Source organism: Fundulus heteroclitus, chromosome 20 (genome assembly GCF_011125445.2).
Source record: "Fundulus heteroclitus isolate FHET01 chromosome 20, MU-UCD_Fhet_4.1, whole genome shotgun sequence".
Classification (NCBI taxonomy): Eukaryota; Metazoa; Chordata; class Actinopteri; order Cyprinodontiformes; family Fundulidae; genus Fundulus; species Fundulus heteroclitus.
In genome coordinates, this window is record NC_046380.1 from 24,696,627 (window position 1) to 24,724,542 (window position 27,916).

A 27,916-nucleotide genomic window follows, 5' to 3' on the forward strand; every position below is an offset into this window, starting at 1 on the left:
TTTTAGGGATCAGGTTTATTCGGCCACAGCTGCAGAATAAAGGGATCTCATAATCACTGTAGTTTGACTAAAGACTGCTCAAAGCCTGCAATCAGAGTCAAAGATCCTCCATGGAGACCAGGCTGTGGGTGAAAAGAGACGAGTTTAGCAGCGCTGAGCGCTTTTCAGGCTTTTATGGGCCAAGTCAAGGAAAACACAATTTCAATTTGTTTCATTCTTACCCTACAGGAGCAAAATTATTAATGAAAGCTGATAAAGAAAGAAAAAAGATCTGGATACATTTACATTTGAGGCTAAATCTTTTTATCTCACTTTTGCAAGCTGCAGCTAGTAAAACCTTAATTTGTCAGCCAGTGAAGCTTTTTTAATGAAGCTAATTTCCTGGACTGATGTTGTACATCCTTGGTGGGGGGCGGCACAGTTAAACTGAGAGGAAACCAAGTCCCAGGCTAGATCTGTAACCGAACTTCCTCTGTCTTCATCCTCCCCCTTCAATCGCTCACATAAACGCAATATTCGGAAAGTTTTTGAGGCTCTGACTTTGTTGAACCTGCAGGAGCGGCGTCTTCACATGTACGTGGTTTACTGCCAAAACAAACCCAAGTCGGAACATATTGTCTCCGAGTACATCGAGACCTACTTTGAGGTGAGCGCATTAGACGTTGTCATCTGTCATCTATCTGAATTTTAACCGATGGAAACAACCATCACAAAAGAATAAGTGTGGCGTTTTTCATTTCACTGCACAGTCAAGCATTTCGTTCCTGCTTGTGTGTCGACAGGATCTCCGGCAGCAGCTGGGACACAGGCTGCAGCTCAATGATCTCCTCATCAAACCCGTTCAGAGGATCATGAAGTATCAGCTGCTGCTGAAGGTAATGTTATAACGGCGTCAGTCCGAGTCAGTGCTTCATTGTTGCATCTTTATCTGAAGTGCGTCCATGAGGGAAAATATTCACAGAAAACAAATGTGTAATGAGCTGTTAACGTGAAATTCTCTGCAGATGTCAGGAACAACTCAAATGATCCACGCATATAAGAAAAATAAATCTAAACAAATTGGTCATGATTACATTTAGGTTAAAGGAAAGGAGGTGAAAAAGCCTAGAGAGCCATACTATCTGCTGGAATCTGTGAACAAGCCTGAAACATGCTAATGCAAGTTAATAGAAGCCGTTCAGCAATCTCTATGCCTGCCTGCTGCACAATACTTCTCTGCTGAAGGAAGGAAATGTTGGCTCAAGCTCATTTAAGATTTATTTATGGGAAGTCGATGAAACACTTGGAGAACTGGATATCAAATTGGAATTGTGTTTTACATATCCTCCAAAACAAGACAGCGACAGCGAAGTTTGGGAGAGGGAATGTCATGGTGTGGGAGTATGTGGTGCTGGCAGAGGTTGTATAAACAAAAGAAGAGTGAAAGGAGACATTTGGGGGGGGGGGGGTGGTTCCTCAACCTTTTTGCATTCATGTTTCTCCCCCCTTTTCTTGGGAAAGCAAAAGTGCTCACACCGTCCTTCTTTTTATGTGCCAGAAAAACTTGTTTTAAACTGAACTGTTTGTTTTGAAAAACTCGAAAAGGCGATTCATTCATGTTTTACGTCGTTTAGGGTTTTGTGGCCCTCAAATATGATGATGACAATCACTCTTGAAAGTCCTATTATGAAATATCAACATGCACTCCTCTCTCTGACACTTTCAGGACTTTTTGAAGTATTACAGCAAAGCAGGAAGGGATGTTGAGAAGCTTCAGGTATGGACTAATTTTTTTGTTCAGTAGAAATGTCTTTTTCTACATTTCATTTGGAATAACTTCACTATTTCGTGACACGCCCATCAGAAAGCGGTGGAAGTGACGTGTTTTGTGCCAAAACGCTGTAACGATATGATGAATGTTGGAAGGCTGCAGGGTTTTGAGGTATTTTTTTATTTCTTATTTTGAAACACTATTCAATGGACTTTTAAAAGTAAGGTGTAATGAACTGGACCTCTGCTGTTTTAGGGGAAGATTACAGCTCAGGGGAAGCTGCTTCAGCAGGACACTTTCTCCGTCAGCGAGCAGGAAGCCAACCTCGTGTCCAGAGCGAGGGAGAGACGTGTCTTCCTATTTGAGCAGCTGGTCATCTTTAGTGAGCCCATTGAGAAGAAAAAAGGCTTCCCTCTGCCGGGGTACACCTTTAAGAACAGCATCAAGGTGAAGAGAGAGCATCGTTTTTCATGAATTTATGGATATTTAGTTTTCGTCTTTCCTGATTTGAACCCGTTTGTGCTCTGTAGGTCAGCTGCCTGGGTGTGGAGAGGCCATCGGAAGAGGATCCATGCTGCCTGGTCCTGACCTCCCGGGGGACGGACAGCAGTATAACACGATTCATCATGCGTGCCCCGTCTCCGGAAATACAGCAAGCCTGGTACAACGATGTGGTCCAGATCCTAGAGACTCAGAGGAACTTCCTAAACGGTAGCCGCGCTCAGTCTTGCTCCGGCATCCATTCGGGATTTGGTGATTCAGAGTGATGTGACCTCGCGTCCTCCTGTTCTGCTGCAGCCCTCCAGTCTCCTATAGAGTACCAGCGCAGGGAAAACTCAACCAATAGTTTGAGAAGCAGCATGAAGTCTGCGGATGTGCGACCGACTGACTCCTCATCCCCCATGGACAGGCGTCACCAGCCCTGCCTGCTGTTTTACAACAACTCCCTGCCCTCTCTGCACTCGCCACGACTCAGCTCTACGTCGCAGGTAACCCGGTCGTGCTCATGCACAACCCTGCATCGTCCTTCTCTCCCCTCACCAGACGTCTCTCTCTTTCTCCGTTTAAGGTCTCTAACACGTCTGCTGTGACTCTTCGAGGGGCCCACCCGCCGTTTTCCTCCCACCAGCAGCTCAGCTTGTGCACAGAGGCGAAACACGACTGCAGCACCTTCAGCCACCCGTCGCCCTGCAGCCATCACTGCTGTAAGGTAGGTCAGTCCACCACTGCAGCTTGTCATGCATTCGCCGGTAAATAGTTGCCGCTTTCTAAACGAGAGAAACTCATATTGTCTGAGCGAAAGGGGAGGAAAGCACCAGATTTCATTCCGACAATGCATTTCAAATCTCCCCATTATGCAACCAAGTCTGAATAATGCTATAACTATTTGTATTTATTGGACAGCAAAATAGTTATGTTATCAGAGCTGCAATATCTGGGACTGTCACAATCAGTGATGTTTGGCGGAAATAAATCTCCCGCTGCCTTTGTCTGGTATCCTGTCGTTCTTTCGCTGAGGATTTATAAACCTGTTCAGGCTAATTTGTTGTCAGAGGCTTTCAGTCACCCAGCTTATGGAAAACCCGTTGACCCGCTGTCTTTATCTTGGTTGCTAGGACTTCCACCAAGAGTTTGATTGAAGAGCATTCATTAGGCAAGCTGATCTGGCCTGAATCCACCGCCTTGTTCTCGTCCATTTTGGCTCCAGCTTAGTATTTTTGGATCTGCGGCGTTTCCATTGTGCTTCAGCTGCATGAGAGCACAGAACAATTTCCCATGTACCTAAAAAAGATCTGCACACAAACAACAGGACTGTCCTGTTCTAGTGGAAAAACACCATCATTTGATGGGCTTGTAAATATAGCAACACATATGGCAGTCAGGTTAAATTAGGCTTCTCGTTTTATTTTTAGGTTTATTAAAAAAAGACTTTGAGACGACTTGAATTAAATTTCCTCTACAAACAACCTCCTGTACTTCTCTCAAGTTTAAAAAAAATGGAATTGTACATTAAACCAATTCTACCATTTAAACCTCAAAAAGTTAATTTTAAACATCAATTATTATTTTTTTTTAAATTGCTTTAATAAGCATATCAACCAAACAGAAGGTGGTTTGATTTTCCACCCTTCGCTGTGAATGAAGGATGTTCGCTGCAGGGTCTTGAAGAGGTCCTCTGTGGTGCATTAAGAGGACTGATAATTTGTGATGAAGCATGAGAGTTATTTGAGTGTTTTGAGCGTTGACGCAGGACTGGCCTATTGCCAAGGCTGCAGCTTCATCACGTCCACACCAGGCTGGTAAGCCTCCAAGTGATTCATTGTAATGCTTTTAGCAGGCCACCACTGCTCTGTCCTCAGCCAAAAGCATCTCACTCGACAGCTCAAGTGGACAGCATCCACCCTCCACCCCAGTAAATAGTGCCATGGTCAGGCCCCTCGTATATCAGACCGAATCAGAGCGAGCGTTATCGCCAAGTAGTATTTCACACATACGAGGGATTTGCTTTGGTGGTAAAGTGCGATACATAGACAAACATACAGTTGACATAAGTAAATATAGAAATATGGAATAACCACAGCAAGTGTAAGTTGTTAAGCCGAATAAAACAAGAATCCATAATATAATAACATGATATTTTACAGAGGAAGTATAACATAGCAGATATTTACATGTGCATTACTCTGAGTTTGTGTTGTGCAGACGTATTGTAACAGGAGAGGGTATAGTCTACATACATATGTATATGCATATGTATTTAAAACATACATATAACATATGTATGCATAGCCACACATACATATAAACGTATATATATACATATGTACATAATTGCCAAAGTATAAAATATAGAATATAACTTGTAGAATGTAGCGTATACCCACAATTAACTAATATGTGCAGATTTGTGCACAAGTAATTACATGTGCCAAGACATTTGTACTATTTGCAAGGGGGGAAGCAGGATAGGTGATGGAGGAGGTGAGGATGGACTCAATGATGGGGAGTGTACAAGTACACCATCATTGGCCTTGGCAGGCTAGACCTTTTCAGCTGCTGCAGGAAGTACATCCTCAGCTGGGCCTCTTGGCGATGGAGGTGATGTTCAGTTCCCACTTGAAGTCCGGACAGACGATGGCGCTCAGAAGGACTACACGGCGGTGACTGGGGATGATGGGGGAGTGTGAGGCTGTGCTTTTTCTCAAATCCACAACCGTCTCCTCTGTCTTCAGAGCGTTGAGCACCAGACTGTTCAGGCTGCACCAGCTCACCAGATGGTCAGTCTCACACCTGTAAGCAGACACAAACCCCTCCTCCAGCATAAAAGGCCTTCAAAGAAATATTTGGCAGAAGTTAATAAAAAAATATGATAAAAAAAATGATAATGAAGACTCAAAGTGTCTCTTCGCTTTTATTGCCTGAAAGTTTACCTCTTGTAAAGATGTCTGCACTCAGAGATTCATATCGGAGTCCCAGATCCATCTGGGCAACGTTTAATTTATGTGGCAGACACATAAATCTTCCACTTTGTTAAAATTTGAACAAAGTGGAAGATGTTTTATCTAACAAAAGCACGTTGAGCTGATTTCTAACCAGACAAACCAGGTCTTACCTAAATGGTTGTAAATCTGCAAAATAGCAGGTCCAGTTGTTTTCATTGATATCTCTGACAAACCACGTCTTAGATGTGTGAGAGTCATCACAGACAGATTTTTTTTTTTTACAAAGCAGCATCTCTTACGGATGTCCGTGTGTTTGTAAAATGTCCTCTCAGGGTGTGAGCGCCAGTTTCCAGACCATTGCGTTTTGTGATGGAGCAGCCTACCCAGCTCATCGTCCAACCAGCTTGGATCAGCTAAAGGAGAGCGAGCAGCACTGATCACCACCGAGGCATGAACTCTTTTCACCCGTCTGGAGTCTGTAAGGACAGATCTTTACACTTCTGCACGCTGGACAGCCCGCAAAGCCAGCCTGGAGTGGGTCTGAGACAAGAAACCGCGTTTGAGTCTGCCTGTCTGCATATGCCACATGTAAACCTACACAGCTTATCAACATGCTGTCAGTGACTGCAATTATGAAAATGTTGTTTGATTTCATTGCAGAGACTTTCATGTTCTTTGCTGTTGTATATGTTTAATTTTCTTCTCTCCTGTTTTTCACTGGGTATTTTCAAAGACTTCAACTTGTCTCGATCGGCCATGTCTACTTTTAGTCTCTCTCAGAGCCGACCTATAAAGTTCCTGTGCTGCAATCCCAGCTCCGTGTCACATAACCGTACCCTAAAGAGCTTCGAGTTACTGCAGCCCGTAGTTTCAGGCTCGGATCAGATCCACGTGTGCGTTACTGTACCTGCGGGTTAGAAAATATCGTGTTTTCTGTTCGATGGACCGTCTTAAACCCTCGCATTGTGAGTGTTATCTGAATTAAGCACATTATGTGTAAACAAAGAGGAAAAAGGGAACAAAGATTAAACTGAGGTGTTCATCTGTCACTGTCACTTTGAAAGTTTATAAGTTGTGTGGCTTCATAACAGTTTATAACAGTATGTTATGTCCTGATAAAAAAAGAATAAAACAAATGCCCTTTAGATGTTTTTCTTTTCTGACTATAACTTCCTGGTTTTTTTTCCCCCCTCATGTATTTTTAAGCCTTGTTATCGTGATTTTAAGGGGACCAAATCAAGCATAATTGTCAAGTGGAAGGAACGTAATGCATAATGTTTTCATGTTGACTGCACGATTCTGACACATAGATATGTTTTGAGCTAAACCTTTTTATACTGGCTCTGGGTGAATGTTTAGTAGGGTTGTTGTCCTGCAGGAAGATGAACCTCCATCTCAGGTTTAAGTCTTTTACAGACCAGTTTCCTTTGTCTGTATTTAAATCCACCCATACTCTGGTCAAACCTGACCAGTTTTCCTCCCCCTGCAAACACACACAGCATGATGCTACCACCACCATGTTTCCCAGTGGAAATGATATGTTCAGACTGACGCGCAGGGTTCATTTTAATGCTTTTTAAAATCTAGATTCAGTATTGGTCACATTGTTCAGAGCAGCTTTCTCCATATGAGGTCTCCTGCAGGGCTCATGGCAAACTGCAAGCAACATTTCTTGCTAGGCTCAATGACTTTCCTTCAACAATGGCTTCTTTTTTGCCACTCTTTCTAAAGAACAGATCTGATGCATGCAGCAGCAGGACCCTCTTGCTCCAAGACAACAGTGCTACCAGCTCTCTGAGGTGTTCAAGATCGTGTTGTGTTATAACCTAATCCTACTTTAAAGGTATAGAGCCACGCTCTGACATGATAAAATAGTTATACACACCAAGCCTCCATCTTGATAGTGTTTTGATGGTCCTTTTTGTGGATAAATAGAAGACAGCACCGGGCAGCCGGAGCAGATATAAACACATGTGGCGCCATCTACTGACAGTATCGCAGAACTATCATAATGCCGGTTTGCTTAATTAATAAATCACTTGTAAATAATGCCGGACCAAGCCTGACCCTCTGCAATGCCTCGCAGTAAAGCAGCAGCTCGGCGTGATTTAAGACCGAAACGTTATTAAATAAATACACCGATCTACAGCAACTTTAAGAGCCTCATATGAGAACATTTACTCACGTCAGTCAACTCTGTGGTCACATCTGAGTGATCTGCAGGTTCAGCGTCTGCTTCAGTGAACACCAACATTCATACTGTATTCCCAGCTATATTCCTGTCTTTTCCCTCTTGCAATCCTACATTTATTTGTGTTTTTTTTCCCACTGGATCTTGGACCTTTCTTCATTGTTTCCATTACTTCACAGGGAGATGCTAATAGCCAGTAGCTGCTTTCTTGTTTTATCCCCTACTGTGCATGTGCAGTGTTGTACTTCTGTTGTTATTATAAGTAAACACGAATGGCTTTATTTACTAACAAACTGAGCAAAAACAAAGTGTAAAACACCAAAATAATAACTGATATGCCAGCAGGATGTGAGAATCTTTCATAAAATACTTTGTATGCAACCATAGTGAGCTACTGACATATACATCATAAAATGTCAAATAATGTGGCTATGCACCTTTAAACTTCTCTACAAGCTGTTCTTTGGTTTCCTTGACGCAGTTTGGGAAACTAACAAACCTCTGAAGCCTTCACAGCTGCATTTATATGCAGCTTGACTTGCACCCAAATGGACTCTGATTAACAATCAGTTGACTTCAACAGGCAACATGTTGCACTGGATTTTATTCAGGACTAATGGAGGAAAGGGCTTTAATACAAATGCATGGCTCCCTTTGTTCAGTTCTTTATTTGGAAAAAAACACACAAAAAACATTAATCTTTTTCACAACAATATAAACTGTTTGTATTTGTAATGGGACTATTGTGAATAAGTTTAAGGGGAATTGATATTTTGGTTAGATATAACTTCAAACACATGCTTTGCACCCCTGATCCCTTAACTCTGAGGGAACATCTGAGGGAACGTGACCTGGCTGTTTTTTGATAAATAGCATGTTTCCTATTTAACTGAGGCCAACTGTGTTCAGAAACCAGACGGCCTACTCTGACTTTTCTAAGCATTTGAGGACAGTTTTCTTACTGGTATGCACCACCCTCTACTGGAGAAAAACACTGATTGTGTTCAATTTGTGGGCTGTGGACACCGAACAGTAAAGGGGGTTAGAGGTAAAAATGAAATAAAAACAGTTTATCACACATTAGTGTGAAGTAAGAACAGGCTCTGCTTAGATGTTAATGAGCTTAATATTAATTTTCACACATGGTTGTTGTTTTTCTATAGCTTTAAAAAAGCAACTCCTCTACAGCCCACAGAAACCATTTCCTTTCTGCCCAGAGAACTTGTTTGTTGTCCCTGGTGTATGCAGCATCCAATCCCAGAGGCTCTTTGCTAATTTACACCTTATTATGCTGCAAAACAGGTCAGGATCGACACTCGTTAACACACACTGCCTCTACAAACAGCTTTTTATTTGTCCATATTTTGTAAATCTTCAAAAAAAATTTAAGCTGTTTTATTTATTTATTTTAAACGATGGGTTTATTCTGTGTTTGTACTTTCTCCTAGACCTATATTTTGTTAATTGTTAGTATTTTTTAAAGGGATTTTATCTCTTTAGATGTCTTGTAGTATACATTCACATTTAGCTCTGTGTTCAAGGCTGTAGCAGAAAACTATTAATGCAATAACCATGGGCTTCAGTGACATTCTGCGTCCCTGGAGCCAGTTTGATGCTGGGAACCGGAGGTGATTCCCAGCTGTGTGCTTTCTGAGCATTTCCAAGCACGTCCCAGTGGAAGGAGATCTCAGAGCCAACCCAGTAACATGCTTCTGAGACTATATTACTCATGGGCTGCAAATGCTAGAGGACCCCAGGAGGAGGGAATGGAGTGTGTCCCTGGAGAGAGAGATATCTGCATTTGCCTTATGCATCTATTAATTAAAAAAGGGATGAATAGATGAACAAGTGCTGTTTAGTGTCATAAATGCTTTAAATCATCTAAGATTTTTGTTGGTTCAAATATGTGCTGAATACTGGCCTGAACTATGTGCAGTTGTGTTTTCATGACATCTGCGTAATAAGTAAGGTTTCACCAAATGTCACAAGCACCTTGATGTGTAATTCTTCACAGCATCCCAAACAGAACTTGTTCATCTAGTTTTAATAGCACAGCTATTTTAGATTCTGCGTTTAGTGTCAGATGTGACAAGAAATGTAAACACCGCTGTCATAAATTATGTAGATTTCCATTATCTAATAGCCAATTTAAGCATTTACTATTAGATTTGTTTTATTTTATTGGTTTAATCACGGTCTGTGTATTTGCTTTGTTAAACTAATGAGAGGAACTGTTTGCAAAGTAATACATGGGAGAGGTCCATGTATTTTCACTATTCTTCAAAATGGGAAAGACAGGAAGTCATGTTTTTTAAAGGTATAGTGCACAATTTCTTCGAGAAATATACAAAATGCCAAAGTCCTTTTTTGATTAACTGCGCATGCGCAATACCATCCTACCTGTTCTTCCGATCCTCAGGGTGATCATGTGAAAGAATCTCCCAAATACACTCTAGTCTTATTTCTTTCTTCTGAGGCCTTCCTCTTCTTCTCAACAACGTGCAAGACAGTTTGCTTCTTGGGACTCAACCATTTTCAAAGTATACGGCGAGAGCAGCGGAGCTACAATGAACGGCTAACACCGAAGCTAACTGTATACAATATCACTAGAAGTGCGCATGCGCAGCAAGTGGAAACTAACAAGGAACGTGCGCGCACACTTGCGTTATGTGAGCCAATGATTGGCATGTAGGACAACCAATAGATAAGGCGAAACCCCTGGAACTCAAAGCCGAAAGAAGATTGTCCACTATATCTGTAACAGTGTTTTGATCTTGTTAGCTACAACCACATAGCTAGTCCGCTAAACTCTTTAATGTCTGCAAAAGGAGTATTAATTTTACAGTAATCGGCACCAGTTTTAAAACAGAAACCTTGGACCAAGAATTCAATGGATGGGAATCCAGGTTTTTCTTACCAGCATCAGGAGGATGAAACCGTAAGAAACAAAATCAAAAAACATCCAAACCACAATGTTTGAGACCTACAGCAAATAGCTGCATCTTGGGGTTAGAAAGTGCCCATAATGACAATGTATTTCAAGGCTTGTTTATATATAGATTTTTTGTGTGGCACTGGTGGCCCCTTATTTCAAAGTGGGTGCGCAGAAAAAGTGCTAAGGGTCCATGGGCCAGGAGTCGAACCTCGAGGACTGGGGCCATTTTACAGGGTTGGATGCGCTAACCCCTGCACTACTATTGTGCCCCCATTTGAAGGAATGGGAGGGTTACACAGAACTGTGAAGGATACTGTAAAACAATCTGCATCTTCATAGCTTCTCCTTAAACTCCATCCAAAACATATGAAACACGTTTTTTTTTTCCCAACAGACATTTAATATCATTTAACATAAAAATGGCCCATAATGCAGTGAAAAAAAACGTTTCACTTCAGTACTTCAGTGATTTTTTTTTCTTTTCGTGAGGGCGGGGGTGTTTAAAAGTGAGTCGAACAATACACATTTATGTCAACACAACAGATGCAGTTTTGCTGAAGTAGACAAATTCTGTTACAAATTCTGAAATGAGACAACCAGGACTGTGCAAAAATAACAGCATCATTGATGTAAGTTTGTTGTTTGTCTCAACAGAAAAAAAAAACCATTGCATGTTTGTCAACAACAAACAAAAAACAATTCTATTAGACTGAAAAATATCCTAAGTAGTCAAAAATATTTCCTTCAAAAATAAGTTAAAACCAAAAGATTTAGCAAACGACCTATTCTACGTGTGCGGGAATCAATACAAGGATCCAAGGGTGCCATCTAGAGGCTATGATATGAAAGCACAGCGTCATCTCTTTAGGCATAACCACGCCACACACTCTTTGACAAGCTGAAACCGAATGAAAACAGAGGCGTGGAGCTCGGTCTGTCGCTAACACCTGTCTTCTCACTTTGACTCCTCCCACTGTGCTTTAAGATCTCAACTAATTATCCAATCTTCATTTTCTTTTTTCAATTCTTCATCGTTTTTATCTTTATTGAGTGAAAACATCATGCACTTTGGTTCATCCACGTTTCCTTTTGGGCAGCATGTCAGGATGCATTTTTTTCCCATCATTCACCAGGGGGTAAACACACAAACTCACCTCCGTCTGAAGAAACCGGAGAGCTGCAGACAGTAGCAGACAAACAACCAATGCTACTTCCTGTAGCTCCCGACGGACGGGATTGAGAGATTCGCTTCCTCGGACGGGAGTTTAGTTGCAACCTAACAAAAAGGACTCTGGACGTGGAGGTAGAAAAAAGGCGACAAAAACAACCGAAACACTCCAAAGTCTGCAGCCAGACCTCTGAATATGAATGTTCTTCATGTGGCTCAGGATTGTCTCCTACTGGGAAGTGTCTCGCACCGAGAAGCAGTGTTCTTTCTCGGGCCGCCAGGTTCCATAATTGGTTTTCCAAACAGGAAAACACATTTCCCACAGGAAAAAAACAAGGAGAAAAAAAAGAGACACATCCCACCTCGTTGCTACCAGTTGGGTTTTCCTTTTCTTTTTCACCAACTGAAACTTGCTTGGACAGATAAGATTTTACGAAGCATATTTCTCTGAATACGCCGCCACTTAGCAATTGGATTTGATCCTCTTCTGTTGCCTTCCAAGAATAAACCCTGTCAAGCCTTTGTCAGGCTTTCTACAGAACATGCTAAGACTGCTCCAAAGGCAGACGCCAGCAGCAGAACCGTTTTAAGGTTTTTCAACAGAACAAACCAAACTGTTAGCTATAAATCTTATCTGACGGCGCAGGGTGGAGGAAAATGTCTTTGGCAACTCAGGAAGAACAAGACGAACCTTCAGGGAGACAACTGGAGATGTGAAACTAATTACGAGTCAAACACTGAAATCGGTTCTTGAAGTACAAGAGGCCGTTTTTTGTGCGCGTGGCGTCAGAGGAGGCCGGCGGGTAGCGAAACTTGGCATACGTCTTATCGCTTTCTGACTGTGTGGTCCACGGTAGTTTGATTTTGGTTGCGTGGTTGATGATGACGTCGTCACAGGAGCCGACGTGGAGAGATCCGAGGCCGTCGATGAAAAACTCTGAAAAACATAAAAAAACAAACAAAAGGGAACTCAGATCCATGCACCACATATCCAGAAATGTTTTACATTGTTCATTAGAAAAGCTAAAAAAAACGTCTCAAATGGGCAGAAACAAGAGTCAATCTTTTGTGCATTATATACTTCATTTTAGACCTTATATGGATGAATTATGGACCGATCCAACTTTTCCTTATGAAATAATAATATTTTAGTTTGATCCAGAACCTCCTTTGAAGTTGCAAAAACAAAAGTTTTGTATTTTTTACAGTAACATCGATACATGAATCCAGATACTGAAGCAGCCTGCCTGCAATCCAGAGCACCTACCATATTAAAAAAAACATAGCTAATTGTGGAAATGAAAATATGATCATTGAGATCCCATACCACTAAAATTTTAAAATCAAAGCAAAGATAACATTTAAATCAACTTATTTGGTCTGCTGTGGCCTTCTTCACATCAGATGAAGCCTGCATCTAGTAGGGCTGGACAATATGGACAAAAAATAATATATCACTATTTTTAGGCTGATTGCGATATACAATTGTTATCTCAATGTGTTATTCTTTTCATAAAGTAATAATAAAATGCATCTCTGAATCAAAAACTTTATCCAAAAATTTCTCGCAGGCTCATGTTTTAATAAACAGAGATAAATATGAGAAAGCGGTAAATAACCTACTGGAATATCTCAAACTATAAGTATAACACAACATAGATCTTCCTGACATAAACAATATCGTCTCATCTTATATCTATTTTTTAATAAATCGGAATTTTTTTTTTAATCTCGATATAGTGCCCAGCCCTCACACATAGCAATAAAAATCAACTAGAACACTGACAGTCTCTGCAGGATCTTGGAGAGATCTTCTGGAGAGGGGTAAGGGGGGGGGGGGTTTATCAGGAAAGCAGGGCACTTTACATTACATTTTTTAACAAGCATAACATTTCCATGGAGAGATTGTGGTGCTTCCTTATTCCAGCAGCAGCCTGTCTGGAACCTGGATGCTGCATGAAGGGGGAAGGAACCTGGCAGCAGGAGCTGTTGTTAATTTAAAGGGATGGAAAAAGTGGCCTCAGGCCAAACGTTACAACACTGTTGTTGTCACAGAGCTAAGCCCCTCCCCTCCCCTCCAACTCTCTAACTATGAGAGGTTAATTCAAACCAGCTGTCCATCTAACGGGTCTGAGATTCCTCAGTCTGTCGGGTGTTACCCAGTCCAGAACTCTGAGAGAATAGCCCCATTTACACTACCCTTGTTAAACCGATCCGAGCCGAGACCAGTCCGAGCTTGGATAAGTTAACCAAGCCGAGCCTCGTTCTGACGACCGTTTACACATCACACTATCTCGGTTCCTTGGTTGCTCCTCGCCTCCTAGTGACGATCTGCGGTACTGCAGTTCTCTGGGATTGAAGGTGGGACAAAGCAAATCAAAATGGCGCCGCCTGTAACATTCAGGATGTTATGGTTAGACAGGGTCGGCTTTTGGGACGTGGATAAGACAAACAAACGTCTAATAAGGATTTATAGACGCAGGAAACAACGACAGACACTGAGGTTCATCACACTGCTAAGCAGAATCATCTCTGGAAACCGTGTGGCATGGTAAGGAAGCTAGTATTTTTATGAATGTCTGAAATTTGTCTGAATGGATTGTGAATCAGGACGTGCAGCCAGACACGCCGGAAAAACCGCGGACAGTCAGCTGACTGTAAGGGGATGACGCGGTCTGCTCATGCGCTCTTTATCAGATAACCAGGATAAAAAAAAAAAAAAAACAGGCCGAGACCTGCTCAGGAACTGGTCTGCATTTAGCGCGGTCCGGTTGTGTCTGGCTCGGTTCAGTTCAGTTTGCATTCCATTTACACTCGATAGTTTTCTCGGTCACCGAGCTCGGACTGGTATCGGCTCGGTTAAAAAAGGGTAGTGTAAACGGGGTAATATAACATAACATTATGTATTTCACCTGGGGACGAGAAATATTTGTCTAGTTGCTCACAGCCACTTCCTTCCAGCGACCCTCATCCTGCTTATGATTGTAAATTAATCCCTGAGTAGTTTAGACGAGATTAGGTCCTGCAATCCACAACCCCTTAGTGACTGCTATTCCTCTATTTAACAACGCACACTTGATATCCTAGCTAGAAAAAAAATTTGTCACTAGGAAATGAATAAATCACCAGTTGGGCCAAGACTACCTTTAAAAAATATTCTCATACTACCCTTACTCCTCCCCACCACTCCCCCGCTGGTCACCTAGCGGTTAGAGCAGCTTACGTTCTGGGAAGGCTGCAAGTACCTGGTTCAAACCTGCAGACTGCTGCTATGGGTCCCTGAGCAAGACCCTTTGCCCCAGATTGCTCCCTGGGCTGTAAGCTGCCGACTGCTCCCTAAGGGATATGTTAAATGCAGAAGGCAAATTTCATTGGAATGTACGATTGCAATGACCAATAAAGATTTCTTTTTCTCTTCTTCTTTTTTTTCTTTTTTTTACATGTGCCAGATTTGCTCTACATAAAGGTCGTTTCAAGATGGAATCCAAAGCCTGTGACTGATTTTAGGAAATGAAGACTGGGTCCAGCATCAAAGTAGGCAGGCCACATCGATGTAATAGTAACCTGTGTTTGCACGACTTTAAACCATTTGGATTACTTGTGTGTATGTGTGAGTGTGTGTGTGGGTCGGTGAGTGTATGTGTTGAAATGAGTGGGCTTGTGTAGAGTGGGTGGACGTGAGCGAGTTTGCCAGCTGGAGGTGCACAGCTGAAAGAGTGGTGAGAACAGTGTAAGGCCTGTAACCCACAGCACGCCCCTAGCCTTTACATCGTAATCAGTAATAAAATTAGAAGAAGCTCTAGGAAGAAATAAATTACAATTGATGCAATGCAATGAATAAGAATCAGTGTCTGGCCCTGTTGAAACAAACACTTTTGGGTCTCTATGTGTTGGAGAACTATGGCTGCATTCACGAAGACAGAGCTCTTTGTCTAGCTGCATATATAAGCTCTGTGTTGCCCAATGCTCTGCACAGAAACCCCCCCATCCTCCATGGAATCCTCCCACAACTGAATAGAAATGCTGTATGTGGTAAGAAAACCTCCAAGTGCATTGCAGTGGGGCATTGTGATGGGAGAGGAAGTGTCTGAGGATACTCTGGTTTGGTTTAGAGCCCATTACTGGACCAGAGTCTCAGGCTGAGAGTCCAAAAAGGGCATGGTATGTGTAGCTGGACCTACTAAGAACAGTCAGCAGCTGCAGAGCTGAGTGAATCCATATGGGGAAGTGTGTCCTGGCCAAGGTGTTTGTGTGTGTATGTGCTCTCTGAAGGCATACGAAGGAACTGTGATCAGTGTTTGAGAAATCTTCCACTGCAGCACCCATCTGTGACTTTCAACATGGGTCTGATTGAGATAAAAATACCAAGCCTGTATCAGGGCTTTTCCTGGAGCATGTGTCGTACTGCCGGGTGACCGAATATACCTCGATGGCTAGAAAAGCAGAAGAGAAAATCCCAGGTGGAGAGTACCAGTAGTGCAGCACTCAGATTTTCCTTCACTGAAATGAGGATTTTCAAAATGTTTGCAATCCAAAACCATTTGCTCTAAGAGATCTTTTGAGATTGGATTTTTTTTTTGTCAATGTCGTCTCAGTCCAGAGCCAAGACAGCCAAAGAAAAGTTGATTTAACACGGTAATTACATTGAATGCATCACGGGATTAATGCTACAGAGATGATTTCACAGTTAAATTTATGTGTGAAAATAATTCAGATTCTCAGAAAACTAAAATAACAAGAAACGGACGGCCCACGCTGCTGTTGCCTCGCAGCTTTTCTAAAAATATCAGCGAACAGACTATGTCTTCTTTTTGTCGAGTGAGCCGAGAGAACATTAGGTGATCTCTCTTTCTAGTCAGCATGTCTTCAGATGTTGTGTGAATGATGCAGAAAAGCACAAAAATGTAATATTCTGGGTTCTGTCTTGGCTTTTGTTTATTATTTGATCAATTAGTCTCGTCTCCTGCCTCAGGTTCTGTTTTGGGTTCTGTGTTGTCTGGATGCTTATTTAGCTTGTGCACTGTTTTTGTTATCTTGTCCCTGTATTAGTTCTGGTTTTCATCATGTGCTCTGCTAGTTTCTGCTTTATTTTCTATCTTAGGTTTTTATGTTATTCTGGTTCTGTGTTTACCTTGTGTAGATTCTGTTCCCTTCCACTGGTCCTGTCATCTCCCTCAGTCACTCCCCCCGTTCTTGATCACTTCCACCTGTTCTGATTAATACGTTTATTTATACCTACCTCAGTTCTCTGCTCCCTGCCAGAACGTCGCACATGTTTCACGCTTTTTCTCATCCGCCTATCTCCCGGTACGAGCTCGCCAGCATTCTGTGTATCTGCCTGTTTGACCTATTGCCTGTCCCGTTCAGTATTTTGCCTTGGTTGGATGTCAGCTCTTGTACCCCGATGTGGATTATTTTCTGTCTGTCTGCCTGACCCTTCACCATCTCAATAAACCTTGTAAGCTTAGCAACAGTGTCTGACTGAATACCAGGTTCATCTTCTACATAATCATTACAAACAAGCCATGAAATCTGATCTCAGTGCGTTTACTGTACTCACCCAGGTGAGCTACCCTGGCGAGGCGAGGGTCGAAGCCAACCTGCTGGACTTTATCTGTGCGAGCCAAGAAGAAATTAATGACCCCATCCGTCACAACACAGTTAGGAAATCCCTCCATTACATGATGATATCCTCTTCTCATGTGCAAACAATCTCCGTCCTCCTCTCCTGGCTCGATGGAGATGGTTTGTCTGTAGGTAGCTGTGTAGCCCGTGGCTTCTTGCACTGCACCCCCAACCTACAAACACAGACACAGTCAAATCTCTGCGGCAACACTTTAATCGGCTCTTTTGGAGCAATGTCTCGGAGCTCTCACCAGATCCAGGGTGGTCTTCTCTAAAACGTCCACAAGCTTCTCCAGCTTGGTATTGGCCGTGAAGAAGAAGTCGTCGTCCACCCAAAGCACATATTTGGTCGTGACCTGGGAAACTGCCAGGTTTCGTCCAGCAAACCAACCCTAGGACACAGGAGGTTTGAGCCTTAGAGATTCGCAGAGAGTCGGCATTAACAGGAGAGAAACAATGGCTCCCTACCTTCCCAAAGGGCATGATGTAGTGCTCGATGTAAGGCCCGGAAATGGTTTTAGGGTTCTCACTATCGTCAGCGATTACTATCGTGACTGTAGGGTAGTATCTTCTGATGCTGTCGATGAGGTTTTGAAGCTTGTCATAACGCAGGAAGGTCTTTGTGGCTACGGTAACCAGAGCGCTGACGTTGTACTCTGCAGAGGACAGACAGCTTTTATGTTGACCACTCTTTCTGCAAAAAAATAAATAAATCCTTGCTCATGAGAGTTAGATTTAGTTGTAAAAATATGATGGTCTGTACCTTCCTTAGATCCAGTGTTGTAAAGTTTTGGAGTAACTCCATGACGGATCTTGATGCTGAAGATGGCTTGATGGCCTTCTGTCTCAAACTGCACTACAGGATGCGACAAAAAAGATGTAATTAGTTTCCTCTCCACAGGAAAGTCTGTTTTTGGAAAATAATGAGCCATGCTAATTGAAAAGTTCACATCCACTCTCTATTGGCAGAGTATGTTGTTTTTTTTCTTTGGGTTTTTAGAGATGCATTTGAACAATCTGGGAATAAAAAAAAGTGCACAGGTTTCAATTACTTTTTTATTCTTCTTCAGTTGGTACAATGGTTAAATGTACTTCAGCAAGTTTCAAAGAAATATGTTTTTTGTAGCCACAAAAGCTTCTGGCATATTTTTGTCAGAATATTTGACTACCAATCTTGCCTAAAAGAGTAGACCTTATTTAAAATACTTGATTTTCTGGTAAGCAAAGCTCATCATTTTAAATAAGCTTCAGGGATATTCTGGAAGCTTAATGATGCCCAATTGCCTTATTTTCCATTTAAAACCGGTTTGGATGTGATCTGAACCCAAACATCACAATCAGAAAAGAAGAAACGCATTATGATGGTCGTTTACAATCCAGCAAACTTCAAGGCTCAAACCAATCATGAACCATCTTAAGACATTGTCTGCAATGAAGACAATCCACTAGGAAAGATGTTTCTCTCCTACATTGACACCTTTAAACTCACAAGAAATTTGCAGCTGTCCACATGGACAATGTCCCCTGAAAAAATGTTTTATGGTGAAACTGGACAAAAATTTTGCTTTTTGGCCTCATTAATAAGACTTATATTAGAATGTGTTACAGTAAAGCTTTCCACCATAGACATATTCCACCTACTGTCAAGCATGGTGGTGGTAGCATCATGCTGAGGATTTATTTTGGTGACCGTGACACTGGGGGATGGCAGAAAATGGACAGAAGGAAAACAAAAAGTTGAGGCTTTAACAAAATATAAAGTTTTAACCGATTGGAGACTTTCTATTTCATGAAAATTTTATAAAGTAACATACCGTACCTTTATAGCCATTAATACACAACAAAACGGGTTCTGGAACAGACCAAATAGGCTGACAATAAGCTGACATCAAAACCTCTAGTTGACGTCAAGCACAGCTGAAAACAGGAAACAGCCCATTCAATTAAGCCCCATTAATTATTCAAAGACATGTTGGACACATGTCCAGTGGAGTTTTTTTCCTACTCTATAAGACATTTTGACCTAAATAAGAATGGGGGTGTACATATATATTTGAGGCAGTATTCATAATTGTGAATGTGTATAAAAACACAATAAATATAAACTTGAGCACCAAATTCTTGCTTTTGGAAGTAATTTAGGTCATTTTTGTTGTACAATTGTTCTACCCTAAAATTTGTTTGGTTGTTCGTGTTCCTTTATACCAAAAACTTGATGGCAGATAAATTGGGTACACTACAGTTTGCTAGTCAATTACAAGATCAACACAGACACCAACTACTACTACAACTAATAATAATAATAAATTTTATTTAAAAGGCGCCTTTCTGGACACTCAAGGTCACCGTACAAAAGGATAAAAAACAGAATGTCAGAAACAAAATAAAAAAAAAACATTTAAAAAATACAGAGGCTGGGACAGGGAAATTGAAAATTAAAGAGAATAGGCAGTCTTAAATAGATGAGTTTTGAGTTGTGATTTAAAATGGAGAAGTGAGTCCGTGTTTCTAAGTAGGAATGGTAGAAAGTTCCAGAGGCGGGGGGCAGAGCGGCTGAATGCTCTGCTCCCCATGGTGGTGAGACGGGCGGAAGGGACAGACAGGTGTAAAGCAGATGAGGATCTAAGAGCACGGGAGGGAGTGGGAATATGCTGGAGGCCTGACAGATATGGGGGGGGGGGGGGGGGGGGGCAAGGTGGTGAAGGGCCTTGAATGTCACCATGACAATTTTGTATTGAATGCGGAACTGCACAGGGAGCCAGTGGAGCTGTCGGAGGACCGGAGTGATGTGGTGGATAGAGGGAGTTCTTGTTATGATGCGAGCAGCTGAATTCTGGACCAGTTGTAGTTTATGAAGGGATTTCTGAGGAAGGCCAAAGAGGAGAGAGTTGCAGTAATCCACTCGAGAGGTGACAAGGCTGTGCACAAGTATGGCAGCAGTGCGTGGGGTAAGGGAGGGACGGAGGCGGTTGATGTTTCTTAAGTGAAAGTAGGCAGACCGGGTAATGTTATTGACATGGGATTGAAAAGATAGGGTGCTATCGAGGATGACACCCAGACTCTTAACCTGGGGGGAGGGTGAGATGCAGGAACTGTCAATAAAAAGTGGGAAACTGTCATTTTGGAAAGAGTTGATTTGGTGCCAATGAGGAGAACCTCAGTTTTACTACTGTTTAATTCAAGGAAGTTGTTGGTGAACCAGGCTTTTATTTCACAGATGCAATCTGTGAGGGAGGTGGGAGGAAGAGAGGACGATGGTTGCGTGGAGAGGTAGAGCTGGGTGTCATCGACATAGCAATGGAAGTGGATATTAAATTTGCGGAAGATATTGCCAAGGGGAAGGAGACAGATGATGAAGAGGAGGGGCCCGAGTACTGAGCCCTGGGGCACGCCTGAGGTGACGGGGGAGGGGGTGGATTTGAGGGTCTTCAGATGAATGTACTGAGTGCGGCCAGAGAAGTAGGAAATAAACCAGTCCAACGGAGTGTTAGTTATGCCAATGGAAGAAAGCCTACTGAGGACATTGGTGTGACAGATGGTGTCAAAGGCTGCACTCAGGTCGAGGAGGATGAGGATGGTGAGTAGTCCAGAATCAGATGCCATGAGGAAGTCATTGGTGATTTTGATGAGTGCTGTTTCAGTGCTATGGAGTGGCCGGAAACCAGACTGAAATTCGTCATACAGGCTGTTGGCAGATAGATGAGAATGGAGCTGGGAGGCAACTGTTTTTTCAAGAATTTTGGAAATGAAGGGTAAATTGGAGATAGGACGGAGGTTGTTGAAGTTGATGGGGTCGGCACCAGTTTTTTTTTTTTTTTTTTTTTTTACAATCGGGGTGATGGCAGCAGTTATGAGAGGTGTAGGGACAGTTCCAGTGGTGAGGGAGGTGCGGATGATAGCGGAGATGAGGGGAACCAGAGAGGGGAGGCAGGTTTTGACGAGTTGTGTTGGGAAGGGGTCCAATTGACAGGTGGATGGTTTGGATTTCCGGATGAGCTCTGTGATTTCCGAGACAGTGGGAAGATGGAAGGAGGAGAATGAATGTGTAGGCGAGGGGAGATCTGCTGAGGTGCTGAGATGAGCCGTTGTGTATATACTGTACGTATATACACACTTAAACCTATGGGCACGTAAGAAAACTACCATGTCTGTTTTGGGGTACCTGGAGAGACCCCTGCATCCACAGGGGGAACATATAAACTCCCATAAGAAAAGGCCCTGGCCCGGTTGCAGTGTTAACAATCTTGTCACCTCAGCATGGGCCATTTGTTGGAGTCAACGTATACCACGGTTTTAGAAAGTTAGTTTCCAAAACGTTTACATTTTACGTCTGTTTTGCTGTTTAAAGCTGCCAAGGAAGACGAAAGAGAAAGAACTAGAAGTACCAAAATTGTCTCCAAATGTAAAAGTCATTACCGCACCCTTTACTACGCATGGAAGAAGGACAAATGGCTACCCAAACTGAGAGCATGACAACGAAACCATTTTATATAAGCTTGGATTACTTGTGCTATTTCATATAAAGAGAAAAGTCAGACAGAGAAAACTCTAAACAGGATATTATCCTGAACAATATCCACTTGAAACATTTGTTTGTTCCATTTTTTAAATTGATAGATTATTATTATTATTATTATTATTATTATTATTATTATTATTACTATATTCCAGATGTGATAATCAATATGTTGTATTATTTCAGCTGTAATGGAAATAGCTGTTGGTTTGATGATGTTCTTTATTTTATGTTTTAAAACTTTGTGTTTCTCCACCTGTCTGTTTAAAATACTTCACTGGACTAAAATCCTGTTATATTCCTTCGACCAGAGAACAATGTTGTTTTTTGCTTTTTCATTTGGTGGCCTTTGATCTTGGTTGATAGCTTTAATATTTTATAATGCTTTGTTAATGGCCCGCTTCTATCATCCACAGACTGAGAGATCTTGTCAGTCTTTTAGCCCACCTACTATGATGTTCATTGGGTAATTTCAGATTGCAAACAACATTTGCACTCATTTAGTACTGTAGTCAGATTCCCTGTATTTACTATTGGAACTCTGCTTTTCTTAACGACTAGAAACATATTGTACATTTATACCCATTGGCAGATTTAAAAATGTCTTATCAGGCGAAAAAATTAACAAAGATGCTCACAGTCGTCCTCCGGATTTGCTTCAGGTATTCCAACAATGTAAACCAAGAGATTTGGACGCCGTCCACTGATGGTAAACAGTGTCCTTCAAATACACTCTAATCTCCAGCAAGTAGCCTGTGCCAAGCCTGAAGCATTTGCCAAGCAGTAAATTTGGCCTAGATCATGTAGTCTGCATACTCTAATTGCTAAAAGGAAAAGCTGATGCATCTCTGTTCAGTGGCTTATTCTTATTCTTATAGCTCCCAGATACTTGCTTACATGTAAAACTACACACAGCATTCTTTTCTAATTGTTTAGCGTTAAATAATAATAATAATAAAAACGTTTCCTGTTGTAAGGCCATGTTGGATCAGCATCTTTTTAATTTCCTGTATTGCAGAATAATGTGTTTTATTTTTTTATGTTATTCAAATTCACAAATTCACATCTATTTCCACAAAATTTGGTAGAGTAACCTTTTAAACTGTTTAATTTGGAAGAAAGGTTTAAGGTATCCATCAGCAAGTTTCTGTCCCATTCTGACAAAACTTTAACTGAGTCAGGTTTATATGGTAATCCAACCTGCTAACACACCTTTTAGGCTTTGTCTACACATTTTCTAGCTGGGACTGAGATCAGGGATTTGTGATGGCCACTCCAAAGCATTGACTTTTTGGTAGCATTATTAGGATCATTGTTCATTTAGAAAATCATTTTGTTCCTGTTTTAATTTTAAACACCCACACAGCACTGACACTCTCTGACCAGCTCTAGTCGACATTGTAAAACGTATTTAGCATTTGTTTTAGGGTTGATACACATATTCTGCACCATAACATTTATCCTTACATTACAGAACCTGTTTTCAGCCTGATTGGTATGATGTCTGATATTTCTATGCTTATAGGAGCCTTACACAATATTAACGGTTAAATTAGTTTTTTCTTTCCCATACATGTCCTTATAATTGCCCCGTAGTGTAAAATTTGTTTATATTATTTTATTTTCCTCTCATTAATTTGCCTCTATAGGTTCCATTAGTCAGGTCATTAGCATGTGATTCGGGTCGTTTTCTCTGGGTGGATGTGATGCGCTGCGCGGCACGCTCTCCTTCCCCTGACTACTCTGTTGAGTCACTGCTGCCATTGATGCATTAACGAGAGAGCTCAGGCTAACTTCTACTTTATAACTTTCTTACCTCAGAAGACATCACACCTATAAACAAAAGACCTGTGCAGCGGCAGCGGCAGATGCATTTCCTCTTCTCCCATACATATGCGCAACATTGGTGTCATTTCAACTTGTCACCAGAGGGGGCAGACTTCTGCAAGAACTCTGGAACTTGCACCATGCTCCTTTAATACACTTGTGTATAATTATTTGAAAAGATGAACGTGACACCTTCATGGATCTGGAAATTGTACCCAAGGATGAAACATACCAATCACTCTCTTTCTGATATTTCTTCTAATATCTTGAATAAATGTGTGTATGTAAACTTTTGACATTCATACCAGATTAAATGCCAGAGGGGAAAAAATGTTGTGTTCAGGTAGATGGTTTTAAACAAAGGAGAAAACTATAAGTAAATTGCTAATTGTTTTCTCATTTTAATCCCATGTTCTAAAGTTAAGAAAAAAAAATTCCAGGTCCGATGAGGTCTTACCTGTATCTGCAGTGCTGGGGTGAAACAACGTGTTTGTGTAGGTGACAAACTGCAGCTGTCGGTTCATATTCAGCAGCAAACTGCTGGACAGAGTCATATGCATCTCTCCATCCCCTTTTATTTTCACTCCCTCCACTTCTGCTGCTACGTTTAGGGTTCCAAGTGTGGCAGTGATGTTTATCTGCAGCAGGATGAAAACCCGTAATTAAGAAAGTGATGGAAATCTATTAATCTAGGAGGCGTAAATAAAAAAAAGAGGAGGTACTCACTGTGTAATGGTCTCTGGGGAGGTCGTGTAGGGCCAAGCCTGAAAAACAAAGAAGACAAAAGCAGCAGTTCAAGCTGATTTGAATGAGTTTTTAATCACAACTACACAAGAAATTTCTTTGTCAATTGTAAAGTTTACTTCACTGAGAAACAATGCAAACAAAAAAACCCCATGAATTTTAATGCATTAAAAATTTAATTTTTGTGGCAGAAGAAATGAGTCAGGAAAATCCCAGTTATTATGTTTATTTTTTGTGTTTTATGGGATAGACTTAGACTTAGACAACTTTATTTGTCATTTTGCACAGAGTGCGTACAGAACGAAATTTCGTTTGCATACAGCTTGAAAACTTCAGTGAATTGCAGTAGGTTCGGCAGCATTTGTAATGCTAGATAAGGATGCCATGATGCAAATGTGCAGATATGCACATGTGGTAGTAGTAGTTCAACAGTCTGATGGCCACACAGAAAAAGCTTTTGCAGAACCTGGTGGACCTGCAGCGGATGCTGTGGAACCTCTTCCCAGAGGGCAGCAGCGAGAACAGTCCATGGTGGGGGTGTGTGGGGTCCCTGATGATGTTACGGGCTCGGGCCACGCAGTGCTCAGATGAAATGTCCTTAATGGAGGGAAGAGGAGCCCCGATGATCCCTTCTGCTGTCCTCACCACTCTCCTCACATTCTTCCAGTCGGAGGCACTGCTGCCTCCACACCACACAGAGAGACAGCTGGTCAGAATGCTCTCTATGGTGCTTCTGTAGAAGGTCGTGAGGATGGGCGGGGGCAGGCGGGCTCTCCTCATCCTCAGCAGGAAGTACAGTCGTTTCTGTGCCCTCTTCACCAGTGACGTGGTGTTCACAGACCAGGTGAGGTTGTCCGTGATGTGCACCCCCAGGAACTTGGTGCTGCTGACCACCTCGACTGCTGAGCTGTTGATGAGCAGTGGAGCGTGGCGAGGCCGGTTTCTTCCTGAAGTCTACGATGAGCTCCTTCGTCTTCTCCACGTTCAGGATCAGGCTGTTTTCTCTGTACCAGTCCACCAGCTGCTCCACCTCTTCTCTGTAGTCCTGGTCGTTGTCGTCTCTGATCAGGCCCACCACCGTTGTGTCGTCTGCAAACTTCACGTTGTGATTGGTGGTGAACCTGGGGACGCAGTCGTGTGTCATCAGGGTGAACAGCAGGGGGCTCAGGACGCAGCCCTGAGGGGAGCCCGTGCTGAGAGTGATGACATCAGAGGTGTTCTGTCCGACCCGGACTGACTGATGTCTGTTGGTGAGGAAGTTAGCAGCCAGTTTCGTAGGGGTGTGTTGAAGCCCAGATGCTCCAGTTTTCCCACCAGATTTTGTGGGATGATGGTGTTGAACGCTGAACTGAAGTCCAGGAACAGCATCCGCACTCCGTGTTCTTCTCCTCCAGGTGTGCCAGGCTCAGGTGAAGAGCGGAGGAGATGGCGTCCTCAGTGGAGCGGTTCCGTCGGTAGGCAAACTGGAACGGGTCGAGTGTTGATGGGAGACTGGAGACGATGTGTTCTTTCACCAGCCTTTCAAAGCACTTCATCATGACGGGAGTCAGTGCAACAGGCCTGTAGTCGTTGAAACAAGGTGACTTGAGGTTTCTTCGGCACCGGAATGATGGAGGCAGACTTGAAGCATGCTGGCACTGTGGCTTGGTCCAGCGAGGTGTTAAAAATGTCTGTGAGGACACCAGCCAGCTGACCTGCACACTCCTTGAGCACCCGCCCAGGTATGTTGTCGGGACCTGGGGCCTTCCGCGGGTTGACTCTCCTTAGAGTCTTCCACACGTCGGCAGTGTCAAGGCAGAGGACCTCCTCTTCCTGATGGGGAACAGCTTTCACTGCTGAGGTGCTGTTTAGTGCCTCAAACCTCCAAAAGAAGTTATTAGTCCGTTAAGGAAATCAGCATCAACTTCACCCACCGGGGGGGAGGGCGTGTTGTATTCAGTGATTGCCCGTATGCCTTTCCACATGCTCCTGGTGCTGCTGGCGTCATGGAAAAGCTCCTGGATTTTCTGACTGTGGTTCTGCTTCGCTGGCCTAATGGCACGGTTCAAGTTGGCTCTCGCTCTCCTCAGAGCCTCCTTGTCACCAGACTTGAAGGCTGAGTTCTGTGCTTTTAGCGCTCGACGAACCTCCACAGTAATCTAGGGTCGTTGGTTGGCTCGGGTGAGGAGGCTTGGCCTTGGCTGATGGATTTGATCCAAGGTGACTCAGTCCTAATATAGCTTCATACAGCAGTTGTCATTGCATACTCTTTGACATTGTCATTGAGTACCACAAAATGCAGCATTTTAGTTTGTGACATTATTTGAAGAAGCACGTGTCAACTGAAGTTTTTTTTTTTAAACAAATGACGTTAATTATAATATTTTAGCACGTGAATTAAAAATTACAATAATCAATTTTTTTTCACTGAATTTTACAAAACATCTTAACACCCATTATTTCTTCAAACTTTGGTTCCATTGAACAGGCGTTCCGTCTAATTCTATAAAGTGGTCTTGTTCTGACAATATTCCAGGATTTTTTTTAAGTCCTTCCAAGTTTTTTCTTTGTACTTGGCTTGCTTTGGCTGTAAATTTTGATAGATGCACCAACCTTTAGTGGCCCATTTAGCACACATCCAGGTTTCAGCTAGCCACTATTTTGGAATCATATTGTTGCTACTTAGATACCATTTTATTTTTCAAAATGTGTTGTCATTGTAATACTTCTAGATTTAACAAAGAAATGGCAAGAATTGGATCTGTTCAGGTGAAGTGTCCTAAAACGTGTTTTCTTTGTGTGTTAACTAGTCTGTTAAGAGTTGTAGCAGAACATAATGTTTTATCTATTTGAAATCAACTGAATGTGTTGATCTTGGGAGGCCTCTGCTGAGCTGTTGTCTGACATTTAGGTAATACTGCATTAGATGTTTGAGTTTCATCCCCTCAAATTCTCAAATACCACTCCTTATAAAAGTTAATTAATTTGTCCCCAAACCTTGTCTAATCTCTTTTTTGACCTTTGTAATTTATGTAACACATGACGAAACGTTTTCATTGAGAGGATGGTGGCATCCTACCTGTGTTTCAAACATATTATTAATATAATTGTCTATAATCCTGTGGTGTTTTCTTGTACAATCATGCATATTGCATTGCTCTGTAAATCTATTTAACTTGAATATTGCATCTTGTTACGTAATGTATGCATTTTCCCCTGAAGATGCTGTAATATCATTTAATAACTCCACAAGCCCTCCCCCCCCCCCCTTCTGATAAGTTCATTATCTTCCGCTTTAGAAATTTAAACTAGTTTTTTAATTCATATTGCTTAATCCAGAGCATAACTCTGGGATCTTGTCTATGTGTTTTTCCCACTGTCAGGACCAAAAGTCCCCACTAATAGACAATAAAGGTATTTTGATTCTTTAATAAAAATTCCTTTTTTAGCATTATGGCAAAGGGACTACAGATGAAAAATAGCCTTTTGGCTAATTCTGGCTGTTTTAACTTATTGTCTTGTATTTTATTACATTTTATCGTTCCCTGTCAAATAAATAACAAAATCAAATCAAAAATCACATAATTTTCCAGCTGTATTTCCAGATTAATTTTATAGTCAATTCAAGAAGTGTAAATAAAGGTTCACAAGGAATTTATGATATACATTTCTACAGAGGTCAGGTTTGGAAAATGGATGGAAAAACACAGGCACAGACCTCTTCAGTAATTCTTTCTA

General features: G+C 42.0%; 2 protein-coding genes across 5 annotated transcripts in view; one reads left to right on the forward strand and one right to left on the reverse strand.

Moving 5' to 3' along the window:
• arhgef25b (Rho guanine nucleotide exchange factor (GEF) 25b) overlaps positions 1 to 6,338 on the forward strand; it is a 40,863-nt gene extending 34,525 nt beyond the window's left edge. For all 4 annotated transcript variants that reach the window (XM_036124749.1, XM_036124751.1, XM_036124750.1 and 1 more), the window contains 9 exons: positions 557 to 646; positions 783 to 875; positions 1,706 to 1,756; positions 1,844 to 1,921; positions 2,006 to 2,197; positions 2,281 to 2,461; positions 2,549 to 2,739; positions 2,820 to 2,960; positions 5,526 to 6,338. In XM_036124749.1, coding sequence (XP_035980642.1) covers positions 557 to 646; positions 783 to 875; positions 1,706 to 1,756; positions 1,844 to 1,921; positions 2,006 to 2,197; positions 2,281 to 2,461; positions 2,549 to 2,739; positions 2,820 to 2,960; positions 5,526 to 5,630 — 1,122 coding nt within the window. In that variant the 3' untranslated portion in view covers positions 5,631 to 6,338. The remainder of the gene's footprint in view (positions 1 to 556; positions 647 to 782; positions 876 to 1,705; positions 1,757 to 1,843; positions 1,922 to 2,005; positions 2,198 to 2,280; positions 2,462 to 2,548; positions 2,740 to 2,819; positions 2,961 to 5,525) is intronic.
• Positions 6,339 to 11,827: 5,489 nt separating this feature from the next.
• LOC118556671 (beta-1,4 N-acetylgalactosaminyltransferase 1-like) lies at positions 11,828 to 24,285 on the reverse strand. Its single transcript, XM_036124754.1, has 7 exons — positions 24,182 to 24,285; positions 23,913 to 24,093; positions 17,876 to 17,968; positions 17,581 to 17,768; positions 17,364 to 17,504; positions 17,048 to 17,285; positions 11,828 to 12,424 (listed from the first exon to the last, which is right to left on the reverse strand). Exons 2-7 carry the CDS (start codon positions 24,013 to 24,015, stop codon positions 12,207 to 12,209), a joined length of 981 nt encoding a protein of 326 aa, XP_035980647.1. The 5' UTR covers positions 24,016 to 24,093; positions 24,182 to 24,285; the 3' UTR covers positions 11,828 to 12,206.
• Between the last annotated feature and the right edge of the window lie 3,631 nt (positions 24,286 to 27,916).

Bases quoted from the DNA above. Each gene is read 5' to 3' on its own strand.
- LOC118556671 (XM_036124754.1), bottom strand. From the start codon at position 24,015: ATGCATATGACTCTGTCCAGCAGTTTGCTGCTGAATATGAACCGACAG. The intron at 17,769-17,875 runs GTACAGACCATC...TGTCCTCTGCAG, and splicing joins CAACACTGGATCTAAGGAAG to AGTACAACGTCAGCGCTCTG. The intron at 17,505-17,580 runs GTAGGGAGCCAT...CCTGTGTCCTAG, and splicing joins ACATCATGCCCTTTGGGAAG to GGTTGGTTTGCTGGACGAAA.